The sequence below is a fragment of the Pseudorca crassidens genome, chromosome 16 (assembly GCF_039906515.1).
Source record: "Pseudorca crassidens isolate mPseCra1 chromosome 16, mPseCra1.hap1, whole genome shotgun sequence".
NCBI classification, from domain to species: Eukaryota; Metazoa; Chordata; class Mammalia; order Artiodactyla; family Delphinidae; genus Pseudorca; species Pseudorca crassidens.
Genome location: NC_090311.1, coordinates 15,321,805 through 15,349,147, shown reverse-complemented (window position 1 = coordinate 15,349,147; position 27,343 = coordinate 15,321,805). Strand labels below are relative to the sequence as shown.

The 27,343-nt window shown below is 38.5% G+C and overlaps 1 protein-coding gene across 2 annotated transcripts in view; it reads left to right on the top strand.

Annotated features, from left to right (window-relative positions):
• The first annotated feature begins 4,168 nt into the window (after window positions 1-4,168).
• ATRNL1 (attractin like 1) overlaps window positions 4,169-27,343 on the top strand; it is a 682,506-nt gene continuing 659,331 nt past the window's right edge. For both annotated transcript variants that reach the window (XM_067709302.1, XM_067709301.1), the window contains exon 1: window positions 4,169-4,603. In XM_067709302.1, coding sequence (XP_067565403.1) covers window positions 4,311-4,603 — 293 coding nt within the window. In that variant the 5' untranslated portion in view covers window positions 4,169-4,310. The remainder of the gene's footprint in view (window positions 4,604-27,343) is intronic.

Here is a 27,343-nt window from a genome sequence, read left to right as displayed (position 1 = left end):
TTCCTCCTTCCAATGAATCGACTCTTCCAAATACATTGATATCGTTCATCTGCTAGTTGGTTATGTTCTCATTTTCTTTGTCATTGTGAGTCTATACCTTTAAAAATTAAACAACATTTTCTGCCATGTTGGTAGAGTTCAGAGCAGAGGTAAATACACATACTTAGTCCACTATGCTTAATAGGAAGTCCTAGCCCATAATTTTATTGAATTAGGTTTCACAAAAGACAAATTTTTGCAATTGACTGCTGCAATCAACTTTTTTTGGTAGCAAGTCTGAATATTTAGGATAAAAAGTTTAGTTTTTAAATTTTATTTCCCAGTTAAAAAAAAATGTATTAGCCCAGCATAGTAAATTTAGAATCTTTGGATTTATTCCCTTGGATTTACTTATGACAATATGCTTGAAATGTGTTAAGTTGAAAAATTGGCAGGATCAGACTGTACGTGTGTCTTTGCAAGTGTGACAGCAAGAGAAACTGATGGAATAAAAGAATGAATCCAAGCGAAAGCAGAGTGTTAGATTTTGGTGGTACGGGGAGGGGGGTTTCAGGTCAAAGTCATATCAACATTTTCAATATGATCAATAATGTTTTAATGAGTACCTAAAGGTGATTTTTTTTTTTTTTTTTTTTTTTTACTGTCTAATCTCACAGACCATTAATGCTCTATCAGTGTCTTAAAAATACTGCCCCAATTGCACTAAGGGTCCCTTTGAATGAATGCATTTCTGGCTCTTGGGGCCAGGCTATCTACAGCTCTCATTACCTTAGCTGCTTTGAGGAGCCTCCTGTGAGGCAAATGATGAATAAAAACCAGAGTAAAGATCATTCTTCAGTCGAGCAACTGAGAAGGGGCTCCTTTGGTTCATTAGCCCAAATAGGATCTTTGACTTTGTGAATGGCGATCAACAGAGCAGTGGATCTATCATTTTTCTAGTTCTTAAAAAAAAAAAAAAATTGCATTTCCTTCAATTTGGCAACGTGAAGTCTTAGATTTTTGCCTTTTATAGTACCATTGTTAGATGGTATGAATGGAAATGAAACACACTCACCCAAATATCTCAAGGTCCTGATATAAGGCTAATTGTTGAGAAAATATACTTATCTTTCCCCTTGGAGCAATTTTAATAGATAATTCCAATCTTAACAGTTTCATCCTACTTCAGTAAAACTGACTTTTTCCCTACCACCTCTTTGGAGTAAATTTTCACCTTTCTGCTGGATTTATGACTGCTATTACCAATACTATGAATTATTGTAGTGTCGTGTACACAGCTAGGATGCTGACTCTCCTTCTTTGGAAAAAAGATAACATCATGTTGGAGTTTTACAATTTCTTGATCAAAGAAAATACTGAAACATCAGTCAAGAGTCTGGGCAAGCTTTATCACTATTTTGTGCAACCATTGTAAGTCATTTAAGTTTTCTGGGTCTACATCTGTAAAATATGTGCCACTCAGCTGTACAAGGAACTCCCAATCTAGTAAGCCTAATAAAAGATAAGCTTATCCAGGGGTAGAAATCATGTTTTATTCATCTTTGTTTTCTCCTGCTTAAATTCATAATAGTTACTCAGTAAATGCTGACTGAAAAACAGGATATAGGGCAAGTGCAAATCCTGTGAGATCCTTATGAGAATAATTTTATATAAATTTAATATATTCAGCTTGATTCTAAAGGCAACGTTGAGAGGAGGGCTGTGGGGCTGCATGTTCTTCAGTGTAACCTAAAGTACTGAGCTGATTATAGTGGTTAGAAGATTAAAAGATATATATTTTTAATGGGCAAACGCTTTGCTTAAATATAGCCTACCGTCAGTAATGTGGCTGAGCAGTGATCTCTCTTGTGAAAGTGGCTCCTGTGTATCGAGTTACCTTCACACTCAGTGATGGTTTTAAGAGTTTGGCCACCTTCCACATGTCTGAAAGCAACTCTACATTAGATGTGAGAAAGATGTGGCTGACTTTAAACTTTGGTTGGCGTGAGAAGAATGGAGAAGGCAACAGGGCTTGTTCATGCATGGTTAATACTAGAAAGAGTTCCGGATTTTAGTCATGGAAATTAAAAGGTGTGATCCAGAACAATTTCCTCCTTTTAATTATCGTTCCAAAATGTTCTCCTCTCCTTCTCCCCCATCCCAAGCAGTCTCTAAGGGGCATACTGATATCGAAAAGATGTGAAAAGAAGGAGCTGTCCTTTTTAGGTTTGAGACTGACATTTCTGGTACTGATATTTTGGGGGAATTGTGATTTGTTTGTTCCATAAATGAAAATCATGATTTTCCTTTTTCTTTTTTACTTCCGAAGGAGCCACGTCTTTCTGGACCTTTTTTTCCTCCTTAAGTCATCGCCGAGGTGTTTGCAAACCAAGCCAACACTTAATTTTTTTCCCCAAACTAGAACAAAGCCAATAGAAACAGCCTAGTAAGTAGTGGAAAAAGCACAGACTTGTGTTTAACGCTCGGTTCATTGCTTTCTTCTAACCTGTCTGACAAATCTTTCAACCTTTTTGAGTCTTTCTGTCTTCATCTGCAAAATGGGGTTAATGGAGGATTTCATCTGCAAAGTGGGGATAACAGATTAAAAGAGATGACATGGGTACATTATGCCCCAAATATACATGAATTGAATCTTAATAATAATATTATGACTGTGTGGTTACAACAAAAACTTTTTCTCCTTTTGCTGTCAGAAATGCTTTTGGTAGATTTCAAATTCTTTTTCATACTGCCTGCTCTTCTTTGGTGGGGATCCAAAAATATTGCTGTGACTCGAGTGTACGAGGCTGCAATTTGTGTTCGGCTTCCTTTCTCAAGGGTTCAAACAGCCTGTTTAGTGAAGGCACAAAAGTACAAAGCAAAAATTTCAGCATATGCCATCAAATCTTGGAAAGTCATCTAAAAGAGGAAAGCTTGCTACCGAGGAAGGAAAAACGGCTCTTTTCTGGGCATCATTTCTGCTCTTCTGAAAAAAGCCCCGATGTTGCATTATTTTTCAAGGCAGAATATTGTCCCAGATGGAGGAGGAAACACTGACAAGCAGAAAAGGAGATACCTGGGGTACCGAGGCAGCGTCGGAGAGGGGCGGCGCGCCCGGGGCTCAGAACCTCGCAGCTCTTTGTTGGGGGCGGGGAGTCACTGTTTCCGCGCAAGAAATGGCTCCCCCTGGGAGCGGCCCCTCTGCGGAACCGGCTCCGCGACCCCCGCAGGCCCTAGCCCCCGCCCCTCTCCGTTCTTGCGGACCCCACAAAGTGGTCCGAGTGCGGTGCCTTTAAGACTTTTGCCTGCTGCACATGCTCAGCTCTTTGTGTGTTGTTGGAGTTTTTCTCTTTTCAGAAAAAAAGAAATAGGCTGGAGGATGGGACGGAGGAAGCGGGGAGCGCTGGGGGAAAAGTGCTGCACTTTTGCAGCTGTAGACAGCGGACGGGAAGGGCTTATTTTCTGCTGAAGCTGCGAAGCCGGTCCCGATCTGATCTTTCGTCTGGGGGGGCTCAGGAGGCCCGCTGCGAGCGGGGCCGACTTCCCAGGCACGCCGAGGGGAAGGGTACGGCGGGCCCGCGTGCCACACCTGGCGGGCCGCTCTCCCCTCAGCCGGCGGGCCGGGTTGTGCGGACGCGCGTAGGAGTCCCTGGTCCCGGTAGGGGCGGGGCGAGACCACGCGCAGGGCCTGTGTGGGGAGGAGCGGAGACACGCGCGAGTGGGGGAGGCGGCGCAGCACCCCGCGGGCTCTAAAGGCAGCACCGGCATCTGGCTAACGTTACCGGAGAGAAAATGGCTTCTGGGGGGCCGCCGGCGGCCGGCCGGGGCGGGCGAGGCTGAACCCCGCTTCCCTAGTCCCCCCTCCCGCGTTGGGCGCGCCCACCTCGGGGCTCCCGTGGCCCCCGCCCTCCCGGGCGCGCCGGGCTGGGAGCTGAGGAGGTTGGCGCGAGCCGTGGGCGAGGCGGGGCTGCGCGCTGGGTCCCCCTCCCCCTCCCGCAGGTCCCCTCCGGAGCGCCCCGCGCAGCCTGCATCTCCTGCTCCCCGCCTCCGGCCCGGCCCGGGGCGCCGTGGCGGTGGGCTCGGCCTGCCGCGGACAAGGTCAGGAGACGGAGAGGCGATGCCCGAGTGCGACTGGAGGGAGCCGAGCGGAGGCGACAGCGTCTGGGATCTGTCCCTCCTGACCAGGGAGCGGGACTGGAGCAGGCGCCGGTGAGGAGGAGAAGCGGCGGCGGCAGCGGCGCGGTGTTCTCCTCTCCGGCTAGATTTCCCCTCCGAAGCATCCCTGTAGGCGCCCGAGAGCGCATCCCGGCCGGGCAGGGGCGCTGGGAAAGATGGAACCGGGGGGCCGGGCCCGCACTGGTCACCCGCAGCCGGCGGCCCCGGGGCCGTGGAAAGCTCGGCCGGCGGGCGGCGGTGGCGGCGGCGCCTCCTTCTGGCTGCTGGACGGGAACAGCTGGCTGCTGTGCTATGGCTTCCTCTACCTGGCGCTCTACGCGCAGGTGTCCCAGTCCAAGCTCTGCGAGAGGACCGGCTCCTGCTTCTCGGGCCGCTGTGTCAACTCCACCTGCCTCTGCGACCCGGGCTGGGTGGGGGACCAGTGCCAGCACTGCCAGGGCAGGTTCAAGTAAGTGCCTTCGCCGGACCCCGAACCTCAGCCCTGCCCCGCATCCGTCGCGGCCTCCCCCCTTCTCTCGGCCCCGGGTCCCCCGACTGGGAGCGACCCGCAGCGCTGCGGGAGCGGGGCCCGCGCTGTCCCCCTCCAGCCCTCGCGCCTCGGGGACTTCGGGCCCTGCGTCTCGCACCGACCGCCGTGGATGCGAAGCCTTTCCCGATGGTCCACCTGTCCGCAGCGACTCTGGTCCCCTGATCGTCAAAATTTTCACATTCAGTTACGGTGCCAAACACCATTTTGTTAGGACACTATTTTTTAATCAAAAATTATGCACGTAACTCGTGAAATACTTGCGCATTGTGAAGCATTCAAACAATACGGAAGTTTAAAGGTTAAAAGTTCTGGTCTACCAGTACCTCCCTTTTCCCCATCCTACTCCCCTCTCTAGAGGTAAGCACTGCTAACATGTTAGTGTATTTAGTAATAGTGATCATAAGTAGAGTTTATGATGGCCTTACTATGTGCCAAACACTGTTCTGAGCCCATTACGTGGGTTACCTCGTTTGTTTCTCACACCAACTCTGAGTTACTAGAATTACTATACCGGTTTTACAGAGGGAAATCGAGGCAGTCCAAATCAGCCAGTCTAACTCTAGAACATTTACTTTAAGCCAATATACTATGTTGAATTTGCGAGGACAGTCTTGAATTGAGAAATACAAGAGTGACTTTGGGTTAGATAAGAGGATGAAATACCTGGACTTTTTAATGTGGTGGAGATAAAAGATTTTTCTAACTGGTTCTTTGACTATCAGCTGTTGTGTGGGAGCAGCACTTTCGTTTTTTTGAAGCTCAAGGCCCTAAGCAGCTTGCTTTACAACAGTAAAGATACTTTCCTCCATTGGTTGATGTTTGTTGCGTTGCTGTCTGATATGAAAAGAAATGGGTGAATGTGGGGGGAGCAGCAGATAAGATAGTTGAGGCCAGTAGGGTGTCCATCTGACAACTTGCACATAACAGTCACTAAGTACCTCAGCTTCTTGGTTTTCTAGGTACTTCACATGAAGTTTGCTGGCTGGGTTAGTAGCTCTGAAATTGCACTATGTAGATTACTTGTTGTCAGGGTGATAGCAAAATCTAACTGAACTGTCTCTTGGGCTCTAAGGCAAAGATAGGAATATGGTTCACCTGCTAATAATGTATTATAGGAAAATTTCCTGGGAGTTTTAAACAGCATATTTTCCTCTTTTTGAAAAAAAACTTGCCAGTTAAGACAGTGCCCCTGAAAACTCATTGTAAAAATGTATTTTTAAAAATGGGACTTTTTAATTTAAGTAGATCTTACTGTTTAAATTAATTGACAGGAGATTTTTGGAAGTGAAATCTCAGAATGAAGTTTTATGAAATTCATCTGTAGCAATAAGTTAAAATGTTTCCTAGCTTCATAATTTCACAAAGTAGCCATAGTACTGTAGTTTTATATTTAAAAAAAATTTGGTGGAGGTACTAATTAAAAGTTTAAAAAAGTGTTTCAAGGTCTGCAAAGATATCTTATCGAACTGTGCTTGTGTTAGCAGTCTTTATAAATTAAATGTTTTTAAACTTTTGCTTTGATCATAACAGCCAGCCTCTTTACCTAGCAAGAGAGGATTTTGAACATATGAACTGATAGTCAACAATGAAAAAAGCCACATCCATTTTTTATATCCTTTGGTACATAAATAGGAAGATTGCCTGATTCATGTGTAAGTTAGGGACATTGGCCTTTGGGTGGGTGGAATTGCTCCATTTCTCTAAAGAGGACAGAAATTGCTGCAGTCCTGAGAAGCTTCTGTCTACATTTTATAGTAGTGGAATTGCTAATCAGCCAGATCAGCAGCCTGTAACCTCACTAGCAGAGGTTGTCTCAGTTAGTAGGAAAGATCACAGATCAAGTTAAAATCAGCTTAAATAATATAGAGAGATGGTTGGTGTTTGTGAAAGATACATTAGTGAGTAAAAGAGGACTAGTTTTTTTTTTTATATAGATATAGTTAAATAACAATAAACCCTGGACTAATCATTGAATATTCATTTCCTTGGAAGCTGTTTCCTATGATTCATTGTACCCTATTAGTAAGTACTTTTTCATTTCTCTGTGGAATACAAGCTATTAGTTAGAGTAAATATAACTGGTACAACTCTGTGTTTTGTTATGTATTCTCTTAGCGTCAAGAAAAAAGTGGTATTTAATGTTAAACGGAAGAATCAATTTAGAAGAAAAGATTTCTTCCTGGTAAAGTACATGCTAAGCTAAGAAAGGTTTATTTGAGGATGGTGGCTTGTTTTATCCAGCATTTGAAGTAATAGCACAGTGGGAAAGACTTTAACTGGAAATTTTCACTTCATTAATTATCTTGAAAATCTTTTACTTAACTGAAGGATAGCCACCTAACAAACAGACATCAAAAATGATCAATCTTGGTAAGCAGGTGTCAAAATTAATTGGCTGGTTCCATGGTAACATAGCTTTTTCCTACTGTAGGGATTTCACTAGGGAATGAGTATCCTTCAAATGCTTCTTTAGAACAGAAGATTGATGGTTGGAGGGAGAAATGCAGAAGCAAATATGGTATCAAGAGTGGTACTTCAGTTCTCTTAGGATTGATTTCAGTCTTCTGTTTCCATTTGAAGAGAATAAAACTCTCAGAATTACAAGCCATTCCTCTCATAGGTAAAACAGAACGAACACCGATCATCAGCTAAAGCTGGACTAAAAGACTTAGGACTGAGAATCAGAGAGGACAGTGCCAATTTGAAATATAATAATCAAGGATATGATATATGCAAATTTGAATTACATTTACGTGGGTAGCTTAGTATCACATTGGAGTAGAAAATGTTTTACTATAACCTATTTGAATGAATAACATTCTCTATTAGAAGCCAGTTCTTTAGAATTATTTTTGTAGAGTAGTTGAGATTTATGTTTATATAAATTAATAATTTGAGTTCAAACTCAGACATTTTCTTGCTTATGTGACTTAGAAACCTAAGACTTCTAATTTCTCTTAGGTAAACAAAGTAGCTGATATTAACGTTCTGAGATTGGAAAATAACTCATTATATTGTGAATATTTTATAAATGTATATTTATTATTAAAACAGATTTATTGACTGTTTCTCTAAAATCATCTATTAAATCTTATTGTGTGTTTAATGTATATAGATATTTTTAAAATCTCTTAAGTCAGTCAAGTATGGATAATGAATTTCACAGATTTATAATGGAAGTAGTCTATTTCTATTTTGACAGCAAAATGAAGATATAATATCAGGAGTGAGGTTGCTATTGTAAACAGAAAGTGGCAGGGTTAAATGTGTCAATATTTTCCCTAAGTTATTATTTTTTGCAGTACGCGGGCCTCTTACTGTTGTGGCCTCTCCCGTTGCGGAGCACAGGCTCCAGACGCGCAGGCTCAGCGGCCATGGCTCACGGGCCCAGCTGCTCCGCGGCATGTGGGATCTTCCCGGACCGGGGCACGAACCCGTGTCCCCTGCATTGGCAGGCGAACTCTCAACCACTGCGCCACCAGGGAAGCCCCCATTCCCTAAGTTATTATTAAAAATAAAACAACCCCAACATATGTGTGTATACACACACACACACACACACGCGCACACACACACACACACATATACACACATGCACATATTTGGAATCCTTTTTAATAATAATAGGGAAGCTATCAGTAACTATAAAGTTAAATTGAATATTCCCTGTCCCCAGGTCTTCTTTATTTCAAACTAAGATTATAATATGTAATTTATATCCATGGGTTCTTTTTACATTATTAAACCATAAAATCACACAATAGATTTTAAAATAATTTAAATTGAGTGTTTCTAGGATCCTAAATTGATAAATTGCTTGTACTAGCATGGTTTTCAAGACCATGTGTCTACATAATTTGGTTCCTTTAGCAGATCAGACTCACCCTTCCTGTTTTCCTGCCTGGGTCTTTTAAAGTTCCTTGAAAGTGTCACATTCCTTTTGGACTCAGGGCATTTTACACATATGCATACATCTCTCTGAACCGTCTTTCCTATGTGGTCTTTGCTTGACTTATTACTAAGCATCCTTTGAATTTTATACTTATACTAGTGTCTAAAGGAAGCTTTTCTGACTCCTCAGACTATGTGACCCCTCGTTATGTACTCTTATAGCACTATTTTTACTTTTTAGCACTTTCATAATGAATTATTACAATTGTAATTTTTTCTTAAAAATTATTTTTAAGAGCTTTATTGGGGTATAATTGACATGCAATAAACTGTACAATTTAAAAAGTTTGGACATATATATGCACCTCTTAAACTATCACCACAATCAAGATCATAAAAGTATCAATCACACTCAAAAGTTTCATGTGCCCCTTTGTATTCCCTCCCTCTCCTTTCCGCTGCCTCTCCCTGTCCCCAGGCAACTAACTGAGCCACTTTCCTTCAGTATAGATTTCTAACAAAATGACAAAACTCTTTTTCAAAGTAGTTGTATCTTTTACATTCCCACCAGCAGGGTATGAATGTTCCAGTTAATTTACACCCTCATCAACCCTTGGTATGGTCAGTCTTAAATTTTAGCGGTTCTAATAGGTGTGTAGTGGTATCTCATTGTGATTTTATTTTGCATTTCCCTAATGACTAATGAGAGCATCTTATGTGCTTACTTGCCATCTGTAGATCTTCTTTGGTGAGGTATCTGTTCATATCTTTTGCACATTTTTAAAATTGTTTTTTCTTATTATTGATTTTTATGAGTTCTTTATATATTCTGGATACTAGCTCCTTATCAGATATATCATTGGCAAATATTTTCTCCCATGTTGGGGCTTGTCTTTTCATTCTCTTAACGGTGATTTCAAAGAACAGAAGTTTAAAAAAAAAAAAAGAACAGAAGTTTTAAATTTCAATTCCAGTTTATCATTTTTTTCCTTTTATGGATTGTGCTTTAGGCACAATATCTAAGAAGCCTTTGCCTAAACCAAAGATTTTCTTTGATTATTTTTTTTTCCTAGAAGTTTTGTAGTTTTAGATTTTACAATTAGGTTTATAGTCCATTTTGAGTTAATTCCACATCTAGTGAGAGGTATGGATCTCAATTTTTTTTTTTGTGTGTATAGATATCCAATTATTCTAGGACCATTTGTTGAAAAAAACTATCCTTTCTCTACTAAAGTGGTTTGGCATCTTTGTTGAAACCAGTTATTCGTATATTTGTGTGTCTGTTTCTGGACTCTGTTCCCTGATCTATTTGTATGTCAAGATTATTATAGCTTTATAAGTCTTGAATTCAGGGAGTTTAAGTCCTTCAATTTTGTTCTTTTTCAGTTATTTTGGCTACTCTATGTCCTTGGCATTTCCACATGAATTTCAGAATCAGCTTGTCAGTTTCTACAAAAAAACCTGCTGGGATTTTATTTGGGACTGTATTGAATCTATACATCAGTCTGGGGGACAGTTGACACCTTATCGATATTGAGTTTTCTTACCTGTGAACATGGTATATCTCTCCATTTATTTAAGTCTTCTTTAATCTCTCAAAAATATTTAAAAGTTTTCAGTGAACAGGTCTTACAACTCTTCTGTCAGATTTTCCCCTAAGTATTTAATATATTTTGCTGTTATTGTAAATTATATATACGTGTGTGTGTGTGTGTGTGTGTGTGTGTGTAAAATATGAAAATACAACTGATTTTTGTATTTGGTCTTGTATCCTTCAATTTTGCTAACCTCATTTATTAGTTGTAGTAGTAGTAGTTTTTGTAGATTCCTTATGATTTTCTACATAGATGATTATGTTGTCTGCAAGTAAAAATACTATAAGCCTTTTCTGTGCAATCTGGATGGCTTTCATTTCTTTTTCTTGCCTTATTTCACTGGCTAGAACCTCCATTACAGTGATGTATACAGGTGATAAGAGTGGTTGGCTGTGTCTTGTTTTTTGATTTAAAGGAAAAATATTCAATCTTTAACCATTAAGTATGATGTTATGTGTAAGATTTATAAAACCTTTCTGATTTTCTGTTTCTGTCAGTTATTGAGAGGGGGTATTGAAATTTTCAATTATAATTTTGTAACTATTATTTCTCTGCAGTCACATCTATTTTTGCTTCATGTATTTTGAAGCTCTGTTATTAGGTGCATGAAATTTTCTATTATATCCTATTGGTAAATTGATCCTTTTTTCATTATGGAATGACTAGTTCCTGAAAAGACTATCCTTTTTTCATTGATGTTTTTGCCCCTTTGTTGAAAATGAGGTGGATGTCTCTCTCTCTGTATCTATTTCTTGATTCTGTTCTGTTCTATTGATTCATGTATCTTTACTTTGGGAAATGCATTTCTTTTGACTACTGGATCTTTATAGTAAGTCTTTTTCCTTTTTAAATTTATTTTTGGCCATGTTGGGTCTTTGTTACTGCATGAGGGCTTTCTCTAGTTGTGTCGAGTGGTTGCCTCTTCATTGTGGTGTGCGGGCCTCTCATTGTGGTGGCTTCTCTTGTTGTGGGGCATGGACTCTAGGTGTGCAGGCTTCAGTAGTTGCAGCACATGAGCTCAGTAGTTGTGGCTCACGGGCTCTAGAGTGCAGGCTCAGTAGTTGTGGCACAGGGGGTTAGTTGCTTCGTGGCATGTGGGATCTTCCCGGACCAAGGCTTGAACCCGTGTCCCCTGCATTGGCAGGCAGGTTCTTAATCACTGTACCACCAGGAAAGTCCCTTTATAGTAAGACTTAAAATTAGATAGTGAGATTCCTCCAACTCTGCTTCTGTTTTTGAAAATTCATTTGGTTTTTCTAGTTCATTTGCTTTTCCACATAAATTTTAGAATCAGTTTGTCAATTTCTTAAAAAAAAAAGCTGGGATTTTGATTGAGATTGTGTTGATTCAAGAGATCATTTTGGGAAGAATTGACTTCTAGACAATATTGAACTTTCTTGTCCATCAACATGATATATTTCTTCATTTATTTAGGTTTTCATTGATTTCTTTTTTCAGATACAGATACTGCATACATTTTGTTAGATTTATACCTAAATAGTTTGTATTCTTTGATGCTATTGTAATTGATAGTTTCCTTTAATTTCAGTTTCTAATTGTTCTTTTTCATTATGCAGAAATGCAATTGATTTTTGTATATTGACCTTGTATCCTGCAATGTTGCTAAACTCAGTTTCAGTAGCTTTTTTTTTTGTAGATTCTTTGGGGCTTTCTATACAGACGATCATAGCATCTGTTTTACTTCTTCCTTTCCCATTATATGCCCTTATTTTTCTTCTTGTTCTGTTGTACTCGCTAGGACTTCAACCTGATGTTGAATATGAGTACAAGAGTGGATATCCTTGCCTTGTTTCCAATCTTAGGTGGAAAACATTCAGTCTTTAAACATGAAGTATCATGTTAGTTGCATGTCAGGCTTTTTAAAAATAAATGCCCTTTATTAGGTTCAAGAAGTTCCCTACTATTCCTAATTTTGAGAGTTGAGATAACGGAAAAATGTATATTGGTCTCTGCCCCTGGTTCCTGGCACAGAGTTCCTAAAACCGTTATAATTTCCTAAGTGATAAGAGCACTAGAAGCATCTCTTGTTCTAATGTTCATCTTTTACCTTTGTTCCTAACACAGGGCTGCTGAAACCCTTGTAATTTCCCTGGTGATAGTAGTAGCTCCTGGATGGCTTCTGGATGAGGGCTAGTTACCAGAAAGGCCAAGTCATGGTTTGAAGCTTGGAATCTTCAGCCCTGGGCCCCGTTCTGTTGAGAAGGGAGAATGGCTGAAAGTAGAGATATGCTGAATCATGCCTACATGATAAAGCCTCCATAAAATCCCCAAAGTTTGGGGTTCAGAGAGCTTCTAGTGAACACACGAAGGTGCTGGGAGAGTGACGCACCTTAACAGGGCAGGGAAACACTGAACCCCTTCGCCCATGTATTACCCTATGTAGCTCTTCTATCTGGCTGTTCCTGAATTATATCCTTTTATAATAAACTAGTGATCTAGTAAATAAAATGTTTGTCTGAGTTCTGTGAGCCTCTCTAGCAAATTAATTAAACCCAAGGAAGGGGTCCTTGGATCCCCTAGTCTATGGCCAGTTGGTCAGAAGCATAGGTGGTATCTGGGCTTGCAACTGGTTTCTGAAGTGGGGCAGGGTTCAGTGGGGGGGCAGTCTTGTGGGACTGAAACCTTAACCTGTGCGATCTGATGCTGTTTCCTGTTATATAGTGTCAGAACTGAGTTGAATTCTTGGACACTCTGCTTGTTGCCTGTGAATTCCTTGGTGGTGGGGAAAAACCTCCATACATTTGGTGACCGGAAGCGAAGGTTGTGTGAATAGTAAAGGAGACTTATGGGGAAGAAGCACACAGTAGAGAAGAACTGGATTTTTTCCTACACAGGAGGAAAAAAAGCTGAGAATGTTTCCATTTACAGTCGTGTATGGATGTTGAATTTTGTCACGTTTCTTCTATATCTATTGAGACAGTCGTTTGGTTTTTCTTCTTTTTGTTTGTTAATATTGGTGAATTAAATTGATTGATTTTCAAATGTTTAATCAGCCTTACATTCCTGGGGTAAACTCCACTTGGTCCCAATATATTATACTTTTTATATATTGCTGGATTTAATTTGCTAATATTTCGTTGAGGATTTTTGCTTTTGAGAGATATTGTTCTGTAATTTTCTTCTCTTGAAATGTCTTTGGTTTCCTTATGGTGTAATGCTAACCTTATAAAATGGGTTAGGAAATGCTCCCTCTTCTTATGTTTTCTGGAAGGATTTATGTAGACTTGGTATTACTTTTTTCTTAAATGTTTGGTAAATGTTTTTCTTAAATGTTTGGTAAATGTTTTTCTTAAATGTTTGGTAAATGTTTGATGCCATTTGGGCCTGGAATTTCTTTGTGGAAGGCTTGCAGCTGTGAACTCAATTTTTTAAATAGATGCAGGGATATTCATTTTATCTATTTCTTGCGTGAGTTTTGGCAGATTGTATCTTACAGAGAATGGGTCCATTTCATCTGAGTTTTCAAATTTATGGGCATAAAGTTGTTCATAATATTTCCTTATCATCCTTTTAAAGTCTGTGGGGTCTTTAGTGATATTTCTTCTTCCATTTCTGATATCGGTAGTTTATGTTTTCTTTTTTCTTGCTTAGTCTGGCTAGACATTAATGTTATCAATCTTTTCAAAGAATATGTGTTTCGTTTCATTGATTCCTGCTATTTTTTCTTTTCTTGTTTTTTCAGTTTCATTGATTGCTGCTTCTTTATTTTATTTTATTTTGTTTTATTTTTGCCATGCCACGCAGCTTGCCGGATCTTAGTTCCTGAGCAGGGATTGAACCCAGGTCCGTGGAAGTGAAAGCCCCGAGTCTTAACCACTGGATCGCCAGGGAATCCCTGCTTCCTTTGGTTTTAACTTACTTTTATTTATTCTAGTTTCTTAAGATGAAAAGCTTAGATCATTAATTTGAGTTGTTTCTTCCTTTTAATAAAAGCATTTGAATGCTATACATGTTCTTCTAAGCACTGCATTAGCTGAATCTCACATATTATGGGGTGTAGTACTTTGATTTTCATTCAGTGTAATTGAACTAAATTATGATTTATCTTGAGACATTCTCTTTGGCTTATGTAGAACTGTTTTGTTTAATTTCCAAATATTTGGGAATTTACCAGAGCTTTTTCTTTTATTTATTTCTAGTTAAATTGCATTATGTTCAAAGAACATACCTTTTATGATTCTAGTTTTTATAAATTTGTTAAGACTTGTTTTTTGGACAGAATATGGTCTATCGTGGTGAATGTTACATGTGCAGTTCAAAGAATATATATTCTGCTGTTGAATGGAGTGTTACAGAAATGTCAAGAAGGTCAGTTGGTTGTTTATGTTGTTTAGATCTTCTGTATCCCTAATGATATTCTATCTGCTTGTTCTGTTGATTACTGAAAGAGGAGTGTTGAAGTCTCCCACTGTATTTATGAATTTATCTGTTTGTTTCCTTTCATTTCTGTCAGTTTTGCTTCTTGTATTTTGAAGCTTTTTTTGAGATGCATATACAGTTAGAATTGTTATGTCTTTTGGTGAACAGACCCATTCATCATAATATAGTTTCCCATCTCTTTTTCTTTGGTAATTCTTTTTACTTTGAAATCTACTTTGACATTAATAGCCACACTAGCTTTCTTCTGCTTATTGTTTGCATGATGTATCTTTTTTGACTTGGAAAGAATGATGTGTGTGTGTGTGTATATGTATGTGTATGTGTATATATATATATATATAAAATCCAGTCTAATAATCTGTCTTTATATTGGTTTGTTGAGACTATTTACATTTAATGTATTTGGATATTTTTTTAGCATTCCATTTTAATTTTCTGTTGGCCCTTTTGGTATATGTCTTTGTATTATTTTTTAGGGGTTATGCTAGTGTGCTAGTGATTACACTATGAATAGCTAACTTTTTATAGTCTATTTAGAGTTAGTAATATATTACTTCAGGAAAATTAAGAAATTTTGGAACCATATAGGTCCATTTATCTTCACCTGCTGACCTTTGCTATAATTGTCATATAATCACATCTACATGTATGGCAAATCTCATCTGATAAAGTTATAAATTTTGCTTTCAACAATCATACATACTTTAAAGAACCTAAGAGGAGGAAAATAGTCCTTTATATTTTCTCAGATATCTGCTCTTCCTTTTGCTCTTTGTTTATTTCTCAAGTTATAAATTAACTCTTAGTGTCATTTCCCTTTTGTCTGAATCACTTTCTTTTGGATTTCTTTTTGAGCACAACTGCTGCTGATGGACTTTCTTAGTTTTCCTTGTTTTGAGAATATTTTGCCTTTTTTACTGAAAGATATTTTCCCAGGTACAGAATTCTGGGTTGACAGTTCCTTTCTTTCAGTGTTTTAAAGATGTTGCTTGACTCTCTTCTGGCCTGCATAGTTTCTGAAATCCGCAGTCATTCTAATGATTTTCCCCCGTATGTATCATTTCATTTTTTTTTCTAGCTACTTCCAAGCTTTTTATGCAACTTTTGTTTTTAGCAGTTCAGATTCTGATGTATCTGTGTGTAGCTTTCTTTGAATTTACCGTGGTTAGGGTTTGCTGAGCATCTTGAATTTATATTTATGTCTTTCACAAATACAGGATTTTTCTAAAAACCGTTATTTCTTCAAATATATTTTTTCTGCACCGGTCTTTTTCCCTTCTCTTTCTGGGACTTCGGTGATACTAATGTTAGGCTTAAACAAAATTCTTGAGGCTCTGTTCTCTCTCTTTTTTTTTTAACTCTTTTTTTTCTTTCTTTAGATTGAACTGTCATCAACTTCACTGACGGTTGCCTCTGCAATCTCCACTATGCTTTCGAACCCATCCAGTCATTTTCAAAGTTAAGATATAGTTTTCAGTCCCCACATTTCTGTCGTGTTCTTTTTTATGATTTCTATTTCCCTGTTGAAAACTTCTCCCATTTCATTTAAGTGTCTTTACCTTTATACCATGGAGTACAGTTTTAATACCTAACGTCTTTGTCTGATGATTCCAATTTCTGGATTTTCTCAGGAGTGACATCTATTGATTATCTTTTCCATTGAGAATCTGTTACATATTCCTGGTTCTTTGTATGTTGAGTGATTTTGGATTTATTCTGGATGTTCTGAATGTTATGTAGGTTCTTGGTCCTGTTATTCCCTGGAGAATGCTGATTTATTTATTTACTTATTTATTTTTATTTAGTAGGCAACTAACCGGTTAGGTACAAGTAGCAAATTCTCTATCTTGCTTTCGGAGGGCAGTGGTTCTAATCTTCGTTCCATTTTCAGAGCTTTGGATCTAAATGCACACATGCCACTCAGGGATTAGTCTGAGACTTTGTGGTGTTTTAAATTTTAATTCACTTCTCAGAGCCTGTGATAAGCTGCTTTTTGGTCTGTCCCACACGTGAGCAGCTCAGATTGAGCTTGAGTCTTATGTGGGTTCATACACAGAATTAGGGTATCTGCATCTTCAGCTCCCTCTTCCTTAGGATTCCCCCCACACTCTTTGGCTTGAAGGGGCACTTTTCCCCAGTTATTCTTGCTTTTGAAGAGACAGAATTTCTCTTAGGATTTGATCGGCATATGCACGTGCTGCTGCCGTTCTCTCAAGGTTTGCCACCCTTGCCATCTCTCCGGCCATCGTTTTTGTCAAGTCCTGAAGTTTTCTTTCTTGGGTTGTTGCAGTAGCCCCCCCCCCCCCTTTTTTTTTTTTGTGCAGTAGCCCTTTAATTGATCTTTCTGTTTCTGTTTTTTTCTCTTGCTCATCTGTCCTTTATTGCTGCCAGAGTTTGCTTGAAAGAACACAAATTTGATCATATCTTCCTTTGCCTAAGAACTGGAGTATTTAAGGTAGTGAGTGGTGCCAAGGTTTCTGATGAGGGATCTGTTGTCATTCAAATTGTTGTTCTCCTCTAGGTAGTGTGTCATCCTCCTCTTTCTTTCTTTCTTTTTTTTTTCTCTTAGGTTTTCAGAAATTTGGTTATGATATGTGTGGGTGTGGAATTCTTTGTTTACCTTGCTTATTTTTTGCTCAGCTTCTTGTTCTGTAAGTTTACATCTTTTTCAAAATTTGCAAAAATTTCTGTTATCATTTCTTCAGATATTGTTTTCAGCTCCACACTTTTTCCTCTCCTTCTGTGACTCCAATGAGACAAATGTTAGATCTTTTGTTACTAACTTTTAAGTCACTAAAGCTCTGTTCATTTCCTTCAATCTGTTTTCTCTCTCTTCAGACTGGATGATTTTTATTTACGTATCTCTATATTCACTGATTCTTTATCTTCTCTGTTCTGCTCTTGGACCCCTCTTGTGAGTTTTATAAAACGTTTCATTTGTTATATTTTTCCATTTTGTTCTTCTTTACATCTTCTGTTTCTTTGCTGAAACTTATATTTTTGTATTTGTTCCAAAAGTGTCTGAAGCTGCTTATTGGGCCATTTTTCTGAGAGCTGCTCTAAGATTCTTCACAGATAATTCCAGGATCCTTGTCATGTCAGTGCTGGTACCTGCTGATTATCTCTTCTCAAATGCGTTGAGATTTTGTATGGCAAGTAATTTTGGATTGTATCCTGGATATTTTGAGTATTATGTATGAGACTCTTGTTCCTATTTAAATATTCTGTTCTAGGAGGCAGTTAGCTCGTTTTGGCATGTATGACCTAGCTCACTTTTTAAAAGTACAGCTTTATTGAGTTATAATTTATATACCATAATATTCATACATGTCATAATACCATTTTAAAGTGTATGATTCAGTGGTCTTTAGTATATTCAGAGAGTGGTGCAACCGTCACCACTCTCTAGTTTTAGAACTTTTTCATCACCCCATAAGGCAAACCCACACCCATTTGCAGTCACTTTCCATTTTCCCTACCCACCAATTTCACCAGTCTAGGCGCTGCTAATCTACTTTCTCTATGAGCTTGTTTATTATGGACATTTCATAGAAATGGAATCATATAATTATATGTTCTTTGTCACTGATTTCTTTCACTTACTTAGCATGTTGTCAAGTTTCATTGTATTGGTATTCCACATTTGTTTTTCTCTTTATCAGCTGATGGACATTTGGGTTGTTTCTTCTACCTTTTGGCTACTGTGAATAATGCTGCTATGAATTTTTTGTGTACAGGTTTTGGCATGGACATACGCTTTAATTTCTCTTGGCCATATCCTAGGAGTGTGCTGGCTCTCTTCTGTGCTGAGATTAGACTGCCCACTTAGTTACAATTTAGTTTTGCTGTGTTGATTCTGCTCAGTTTCACATATTGCACCCGAGGGCATGCCCAGGACTTCATACACAGATTTAAAGAATCCCCTTTTTCACCTTCCTCATCTTTGTAATTTGTTTCCCTTCTCTTGTTAGGAGGATAAGGGGAGCTGACTCTATTGTCATTTGTCTCCTCCAGTGGGGAGGGAGAGATTCTTTTTTTTTTTTTTTTTTGGTAAGTAAAATAAGCGTTTAAAAAATAAAAGCACTGTATAAATTAGGAATTTTCAAGTTGATTCTCTGTCTCATAAAAAAATAGAAGATTTAAGATCATTTTTCACGTTTTGATGTATTAAGTATTATGCCAGGCTTCATTTGTATTTTATGACAATATAATTATGCTAATAATGAATTTTTTCCAGAAAGTAGAATTTATTATTCTAACTATTTCATGTAAGACTAATATTAATAGCATTAAAACTAACATTTCACACGTTAAATTATGAGTTTAGAGGAGAAATGATATTATGTGGTGGAAAAAGCTTTTACCTGTATTGCCTTTTTTATTGCTGATGAAAATCCTGTGAGGTAGATGTTGTTATTCTCATTTTACAGTGGGAATAGAGAGTGAAAGACCTGAAGCAATTATTTATGCAAAGTCTGATAGCTACTAAGTGATAGCTGAGTTGCCAAACATGTCTTTCTGGCTCATTTTCTATAGCAAGCCATCTTCTACTCTTCAATAAGAAGTTTCTCCTCAGTTATAAATTCATAATCTTCTGGATTTCCAGATAGCATAGGGGTACTTAGGATCATGAGTTTTGATACCAAACTGACATGGGATTGAGATCTATTTCTGCCAATGTGCCATGAATGTTGCATGGATTTAGTTTGCTGCTTTACTGAACACTTGATAAGTTTTATGGCATTACGGTTTTAAAACAATCTTGTGAAATAAGCATTATTGTTATAACTGTTTTGCACACAAGGAAACTTGAGGCTTAGGGAGTTTGAGTAACATACCCGTTAGGTGACCAGGCTGAGATTCTTGTAGCTCTTCTAAAGTTTTGCCTGTTTCTTCTAGTTTCTCAGTCATGTCTTATTTATTCTTCAGTGAAAAGAGAGTATTGTTCTACAGAGTTCTTACGTGTCCTTTGTGAAGTTAGTATGAATGAGTGCGTTTTACAGTACACAGAGATGCCATAAGAAAAGTCTAAGCTCATTAAATAATTTTCTGTGATATAGCAATATTTTATTTATCTCCAAGCTTGTTGATTATTTAAATGTATATTATAACAGGAACTTTTAATGTCACGTTCCTGGATAGGCTGTGAGTGGTTGGTGAATCCTCAGATATGTATATAAAATATTATTTATACGAATTTTTCTAGGCAGGAGGTAGTAGCTTTTACAAGATTCTCAAAAGTGATCTCGGATCTCAAAATGGTGAGCATCACTGTACTGTAGAAAAGGAACCCAAATAATGGTCACTGTGTATGTAGAATTAAAAAACATTTTTTCAACACATGGAATGATTTCAAAAGTAGTTTTTTAATTTATTTTTTCAAAAAAGCTTAGGAAGATTATACAACAAGGATAAAAAAATTTCCTATTAATTGAAATATTATAGTATTCAAATAATCTGAATATCTATATTACATGTAGGTACATATAGATACAATGAATATCTCTATGTATTTATATGTATACATATATGTATGTGTATATATGTGCACACACACACCTGACATATTTCTATAGATATCTATCTGTATGATGGGGAGTGCTCCATCATGCCCTCTATTTGACATGTATCATTACTTTATATGCTCTACATTTATTTGCTGTTCGTATATTGTCTTCCCTCTTTCTAGCACTAAGTTGTCCAATGTGTCAGTCACTATCCACATGTGGCTGTTAAAATTTATTAAAATTAAATTTTAAAAGTTCCGTTCATTTTTTTGCACTGACCACATTTCAAGTGCTCAGTAGCCACGTGTGCTTAGAGGCTACCGTACGGGACATGTATAGAACATTTCTATCATTGCAGGAAGTTCTGTTGGACAACATTGTTCTGGAATGTAAGGTCCAGGAGGGCAGAGACTTTTTTTACTTAGTTTTTCTTGTTTTTTATTTTAATAGCTTTATTGAGATGTAATTTACATAACATAAATCTCACTAGTTTCAAGTACACAATTTAATGGTTTTTAAGATGCACTTAGAGAGTTGTGCAACTGTAAACATAATTTTAGAACATTTTATCATTCCATAAAGTAAACCTTGTATTCAAGAGCATTCACTCTCCATTCTCTCCCTGTCCCCCAGGTCACTACTAATCTGCTTTCTAGAGACCTTCCATGATTCACAGTTTTATCTCCCATGCCAAGAATATTGCTTGCCATTTATTTTATGATGGCCCTCATGACCTTTGCCCCCTGGTGTTCCTCTCATGATTTTATGTTGTATGGCAAAAGGGAGGTTATCACAGTGATTTTCCACCACAAATCCTGGAGGGTGAGGTATAATTAGCTCCTTCCTTTGATATTAGACTTGATAGCTAACTAAGCACATACTGTTTGCTGTCACTGTGGCCAGTCTGTAGACATTTTAGTTAGTGTGCTGATGGCCAGTCCAACTGGTATAGCCAGCTTCGTTAGTGTACTTACATGGGGGAAAATATTAACTAATAAAGTCAGTACCTTTGTGGCCAGGATATGATTTGTACAAATTAGTGATCATTCAAAGTGGGACAGGGCTTCCCTGGTGGCACAGTGGTTGAGAGTCCGCCTGCCGATGCAGGGGACACGGGTTCGTGCCCCGGTCTGGGGAGATCCCACATGCCGTGGAGCGGCTGGGCCCGTGAGCCATGGCCACTGGGCATGCGCATCCGGAGCCTGTGCTCCGCAACGGGAGAGGCCACAACAGTGAGAGGCCCGCGCACCGCAAAAAAAAAAAAAAAAAAAAAAAAGTGGGATGATACCCAAGGTGACTTACTGGAGTGTGGGAAGAAAGCATTAGGGCTTATACTACTATTATTTTTAATTTTGATTTTTAAAATTTATACTTTAGAGTGCACAATATTTAAAGTAGTATATGTTTATTAACATGTAAATATACATTTACTTGAGTTACATAATAAAAATTCTTACTGATAAGAGAGCATGATGATTAAGGTTTGGAGACTTCTGCTCTAGCAGTCAAGGTCACCTAAACTTTTATTAGGGATCAGGTGGACAGACAATGCAGACTTGGGAGTGAGGGATGCAGAATGCACTATAAAGAAAACAAGAAATGCAAGCTCAGCACGGTGTAATACAATAATGTATCGTAGTGCAGAGAGGAAAAAAATACCCATAATATAATCTAGAGGTTCTCTTCATATTGTTTAAAAAGAAATCAATAAATATTAAATAATATTTTAAATAAAAACACTATTTAACAAAAGACTTGCATGTGAGGTTGGCTTCCAAAGGCAACTCTGTGTAAAGACTAGCCCTGAGTGGATCTGATTCTTCTTTGTAGAGTGGTTATGCTGGCAGTAAAACCAGATACTTTGATAAACAGGATTTATTGTTTCCTGTAATACTTTATAATGTTAAAACTATTGCATTTTTCTTATGTTTAAAATGTCTTAATCAAATTTTGTATTCATGGCTAGGATAGAGAATAAAACTTTAATTGATTTAATTTTAGTTCTGTTTCATGTTTGTGCTCGTTTTCCTGCATTTAGTAGTGGCCATTCCTGTGTTATAAACAGCTCAGCATGCTTATTTGATTAAGGGCTCTAGACTGGGCAGTTTCAGCAAGATGAGACATTGGCAAGGCATATGGGCATGTGCAGGCATCTAGACAGGGATTGGCAAAACTTTTTCTGTAAAGGGCCAGATAGTAGATATTTTAGGCTTTGTACACCAGATGGTCTCTGTTGCCAATACTCAACTCTGTTCTTGTAGCATGTTAACAATCTTAGATATATGTAAACAAATGGGTGTAGCTGTGTTCCAATAAAACTTCATTTACACAAATCGGCAATAGGCCAGTAGTTTATGGAGCCCTGATCTAGATTAACCATGTCAATATGGTTCTCAATCCAAGAACATGATTGCTACAAATTAAAAATAAGTTAATTACTTGAAACTTAGAATGCATTGTAGAAACGGCATTAGAAATAGAAGAAGCCTGTTTTACCTTTTATGTAGCTGAATTATATGCTACCTAATTTTTGAAAATCTCTACCCAGCTGGAATGTACAGATGATGTTAAGAGTAAGAAGTAAAGAAATAGATTGGAAACTAGGTGTTTGTGGTCAGAGTGTAATCTTGGAGTGTAAGACTTCTGAATTTTAGAACAGTACCAGGTTGTGAAGATGTCCAAAGTGTGTAATGGGAGTTCTTTGCTCAAGTGGCATGGAGGTGAACATTCTTCAAGCTGAAGAAGAGATCAGGAAACTACAAAGGGGAATTGCTCCTTCCTTATTGTGGAAGTGGTAGGAGTTTTCCCCCCTTACTCCTATCTCTTAATGGTGAGAAAGGATTTTCCATCCTTTTATCTTGGTTGGTGTCAGCCCCTCCATGTTTCTAGTAGAGTGAAAGTGGCAAAGAGGAAACCTCTTTGCAGTAAGTAGAGGCAAAGGTAGGCTCTTGGTAGGGGCTTTTGCTAGGAATGGGTGATGAAGGTACAGAAGGATTTCAGGGGCTGTGGTGAGTAGAGTTTTCTTTTAAGTCTGTGTAATTGTGCCTCTGAAGGTGAAGCGGATGGGACAGAGTGGGTGGCTTTCATGTACTCCTGTTGTGTAGCCTAGGTGGGGAAACATAACAGTTCTTTCACATCACCTCTTATAGGTGGGAGATACAGATTATAGTTGTAGCTCCTAGAGTATATGTTTCTTTAGAGGAGGGGAAATGTATTTTAAACTAAGGGTAAGGAATTTCCCAACATAGCACAGGACTGGGTCAGTTCGAGTAGGTGGGGTGGTAGAGAAATAGAGGGGTTTTGGGGAAAGAAATCCCCAGTAGTGTTAGATTTCCTCATACGCAGTTTGGGAGGTATATTCCTAATTAGGAAGATAGATTATATTGTAGGTGATAGTTGCAAAGCCTCCTGTTCTTAAATTTCCGGCTTTATTTTCTTATTAAAAGAGCTATATATTTCTTGACTATATATTAAGGTACTTTTTGAATATGTTACACTTCTCTTCTTCCATTAGAGAAGAAATTGAAATAGAAGTGGTGGTGTAAGGTCATGGAACAAATTAGAATTTTCTTTAAAATTAAGTCTCTGAGGCTCTAAACTGTTATCATACAGGCTTAATTTATGTCTGATAATTTGTATCATTTGATTCAGCCCTGATTTGGGGTTTTTGTAATTTAAATTATAGCAATATTTTGACTTTAAGGGTTTGTTACAACTGTCAGTTAGAAACTAGGGAGAAGGATTGTTTAGTGGACCCTACTGATGGATCTAAGCCTTGTTTAGATCAAGAGGAACTTTATACAGACTTTATATGAGGTTGTGATCATAACATTTCTAAATCTTAATTGATATTTTCTATTTGTTGAGACATCATTTTCCTGGTTTCCTGTAGCTGTTGTCCATGATTTCCTTTAGAATTTTTGAGTATATTTAAAACAGTTGATTTAAAGTGTTTGTCCAACAAGCTCAATTTCTGTTTCCTGAAAGACAGTATCTGTTCATTTCTCCTTTGAATGGGCTATACTTTCTTGTTTCTTTGTATGCTTTGTAATTTTTTTGTTGGAGACTGGGCATTTGATTATTATAATGTGATAACTCTAGAAATCAAGTTCTTCCCCCTCTTCAGGGTTTATTGTAGTTGTGTATTTGTTTAATGACTTTTCTAAACTATTTTTTGTAATGACTGTATTCTTTGTTTTGTGTGGTTTCTAAAGTCTCTGTTCCTATAGTTTATGGTAAGCTAGTGTTTTGACATAGATTTCCTCAAATGCTTGGAGTCAAGAAAAAATAAAGAATTCTCCCATTCTGTGCACATTGACTTTGTTGGGACACTGCTTCAGAGCTTAGCCACATTGTTTATGACTCTGCCTTACCCTTCACTTCCTTCTTGCTCTGAGTCTGAAAATTAGCTAGAGGTGGAAGTGTAGAGTCTTCTCAGGTCTTTTCTGAGCTTGTAGTCCAAGAAAAGTCTCCCTGGGCATGCATGTGGCTTCTCAAATTCCCATATCAAAATAATTGATTTTCAACTTTTTAATATATACATTTAGAGCTATATATTTCTCTCTAAACAATGATTGAGCTTCATCTCATAAATTTTGATATGGTGTGGTTTTAGTATTAACAATTAAAAATATTTTCTAATTGTCCTTGAGACTTATTAGTCTATTGCTTAGTTGTCAGACTTTTGGGGATTTTAAGTTTATTTATTTTTGAATGGTCACTGTATATGGGGCTGCCACTAATTACATGGCTTTTGAATACATGGTTCCTGTAGCCAGTTGTCATTGATTGATTACATTGATTTAATTCAATTCTGGTGTTACTTCTTGTTGTGGCTTAAGAACAGGTACAGGCAGACCGCAGAGATATTGCTGTTTCAGTTCCAGACCACCACAGTAAAGCCAATATTGCAGTAAAGCATCACATGAATTTTTTGGTTTTCCCAATAATGTAGTTGCACATAAGAGTTATGTTTACATTATATTGTAGTCTATTAAGTGTGCAATAGCATTATGTCTAAAAAAACAATGTATGTACCTTAATTAAAAAATACTCTGTTGCTAAAAAATGCTATCATCCGAGCCTTCAGCAAGTCTCAATCTTTTTGCTGGTGGAGGGTTTGAACTACTGTGGGAATTATCAAAATGTAACAAAGAGATACAAATTGAGCAAATGCTATTAGAAAAATGGCACTGATAGACTTGCTCCATGAAGGGTTGCCACAAACCTTCAATTTGTAAAAAATGCAATATCTGTGAAGCACAATAAAGTGGAGTACAAGAAAAGAAGATATGCCTGTAGTCATTTAAAGAGGGTGAGAATTTATTTTTCTCACTGTCAGCCCTGGTTTCTAAAAGACTTTTGCAGGCCCAAAGGGTTAAATAAATCTAGAGGTTCAAGGTTCTCAAGTACATCTACCAGGTGGCACCCTCCTAGGTATCGGGGCACTATCTTTAGCACTGAAGTCTTGCCAGGGCTGTGAACTAAACTTTTTCTGTAATTCTGCTCCTTTCATAATCTGGTCCTGGGCTGGTTTTCCAGTTTGGTCAACCCTCTGGCCTCAGAAATAGTCTCTTTAAATGTTACAGAGTCCCCTGGCATTTACACTGTATCTAAAATTGGTGGTTGGTGAATTGAGTCTTATAGGATCTTGGGGCAAGCTGCTTATGGGTCGGTGTCTTAGTACAGGCACTCTGCTGCAGTTTTCTGCCTTTAGCATATCAATGGCTTTTAACATCAGTCAACTAATTCCACAGTCCTTGTAACTACCCTTGCTATTTTATTTCTCAAATATTAGAGATATCACATAAGTCTCTTGCATTAGTCAGTGCATCACCTTCCTCTGGTATCCTCTCTCAATTCAGCAAAAGTGAAAGCCTTTGTCATTGTGAGCTATAGCATGCCACAGGTTATTGCCACTCTCTCTACCACCCTCAGTGTGACTCTTGTTGCCATCTGGCCAGTGAGTGATCCAGCCCCAGAGCCCATCTTGAAGTTCCTGGTACTGTTAGATTGGTCACACTCCCCTCCACCACCTTGAAGCAGATCCTGAGACAAGAATTGAGCACATGTAGTATATTTGGGAGATTCAGGGACACTGACAGAAGTGATAGAAGAGAAGGAGCCAATAAGGGAGGTATGTTATCAAGTCAGGTACCACACTGGGTGACTGGAGCCAAATCCCACAAGGAAGTGCACTTCATTATTATTGCAGCAAAGAGATAAGCAAGTTTGGAGTTTTTCCAAATCATTCATTGGCTAAGGGCTGCCCTGGGAGGATGTTGATTCACAGGCACTTTCAGCCCACCACATGCATAGGAAGAGTGGGTTCTAGTAGATAGAGGGAGCCCTTGAACATAGATGCAGGTGCTGGCCCGAGAAAGTCAGGCTGGAGTGTATGGAAATGGTCAGAGGGTCTGAGAGGATATGGTGTAATGCTGACACTGTTGGCAACTGTCTATTTTCAGCTATGCAAGATAATATGAGATTACTTTCTAAAGTTGTACTGATTTATCCTATGAGAATTATCTCCACATCCTTGCCAATATTTGGTATTATTAATCTCTTTAATTTTAGCCATTCTGTTGGGTCCATAGTGGTACGCTATTGTGATTTTATTTTGCATATCCTTTATTATTATTGGTTGGTTTGGGTCCAATTAGGAAAGAGAATCACACAGTAATTTTAATAGGAAAAGTTTAATGTAAAGGATTATTGACTGTAGCACAGATTGGAACAATGAGAAATTGGCTAGTAAGAAGTAAAGAGAACTCTGCAAAATATAGAAGTAGTAGATACAAGGAGCAGCCACTACTACTGTTATGGCTGAGATAGAACACTTAAGTGAGAGTCCCTGTGACCTGGCCTGAGATCCAGACCTTGTTGGGAGAGCAGGCTGTGGCTTACTGAATGGCAGAAAAGTCACTGTAAAGCTGTACCTGCCACTTGCTTAACATCTGCCCTTTGGAACTTGCCATGGTTACTTATGGGATGCTGGGGAAAGCTGTTCACAGAGTGGTGTCTCACTGGAGGCCTCTGCTGCAGAACTGCCTGAGGGGAAGTGCTGGGGGAAACTGTTGGTGGCTGGGTGCTGGTGGCCATCAGGTACGTAGGAGCCTAGTACCTAGTGCTGCAGGAGCTTGTTGAGTGAGTACATTGGAACTTGGCAGCAAATCTGTTTCCTCCTGCAGTCTCTCCAGCTTGCTCTATTGACAAAGCCTGCAGGCTTAGCATCCTGCCATCTGGAAAAAAAAAATATTTAAAGG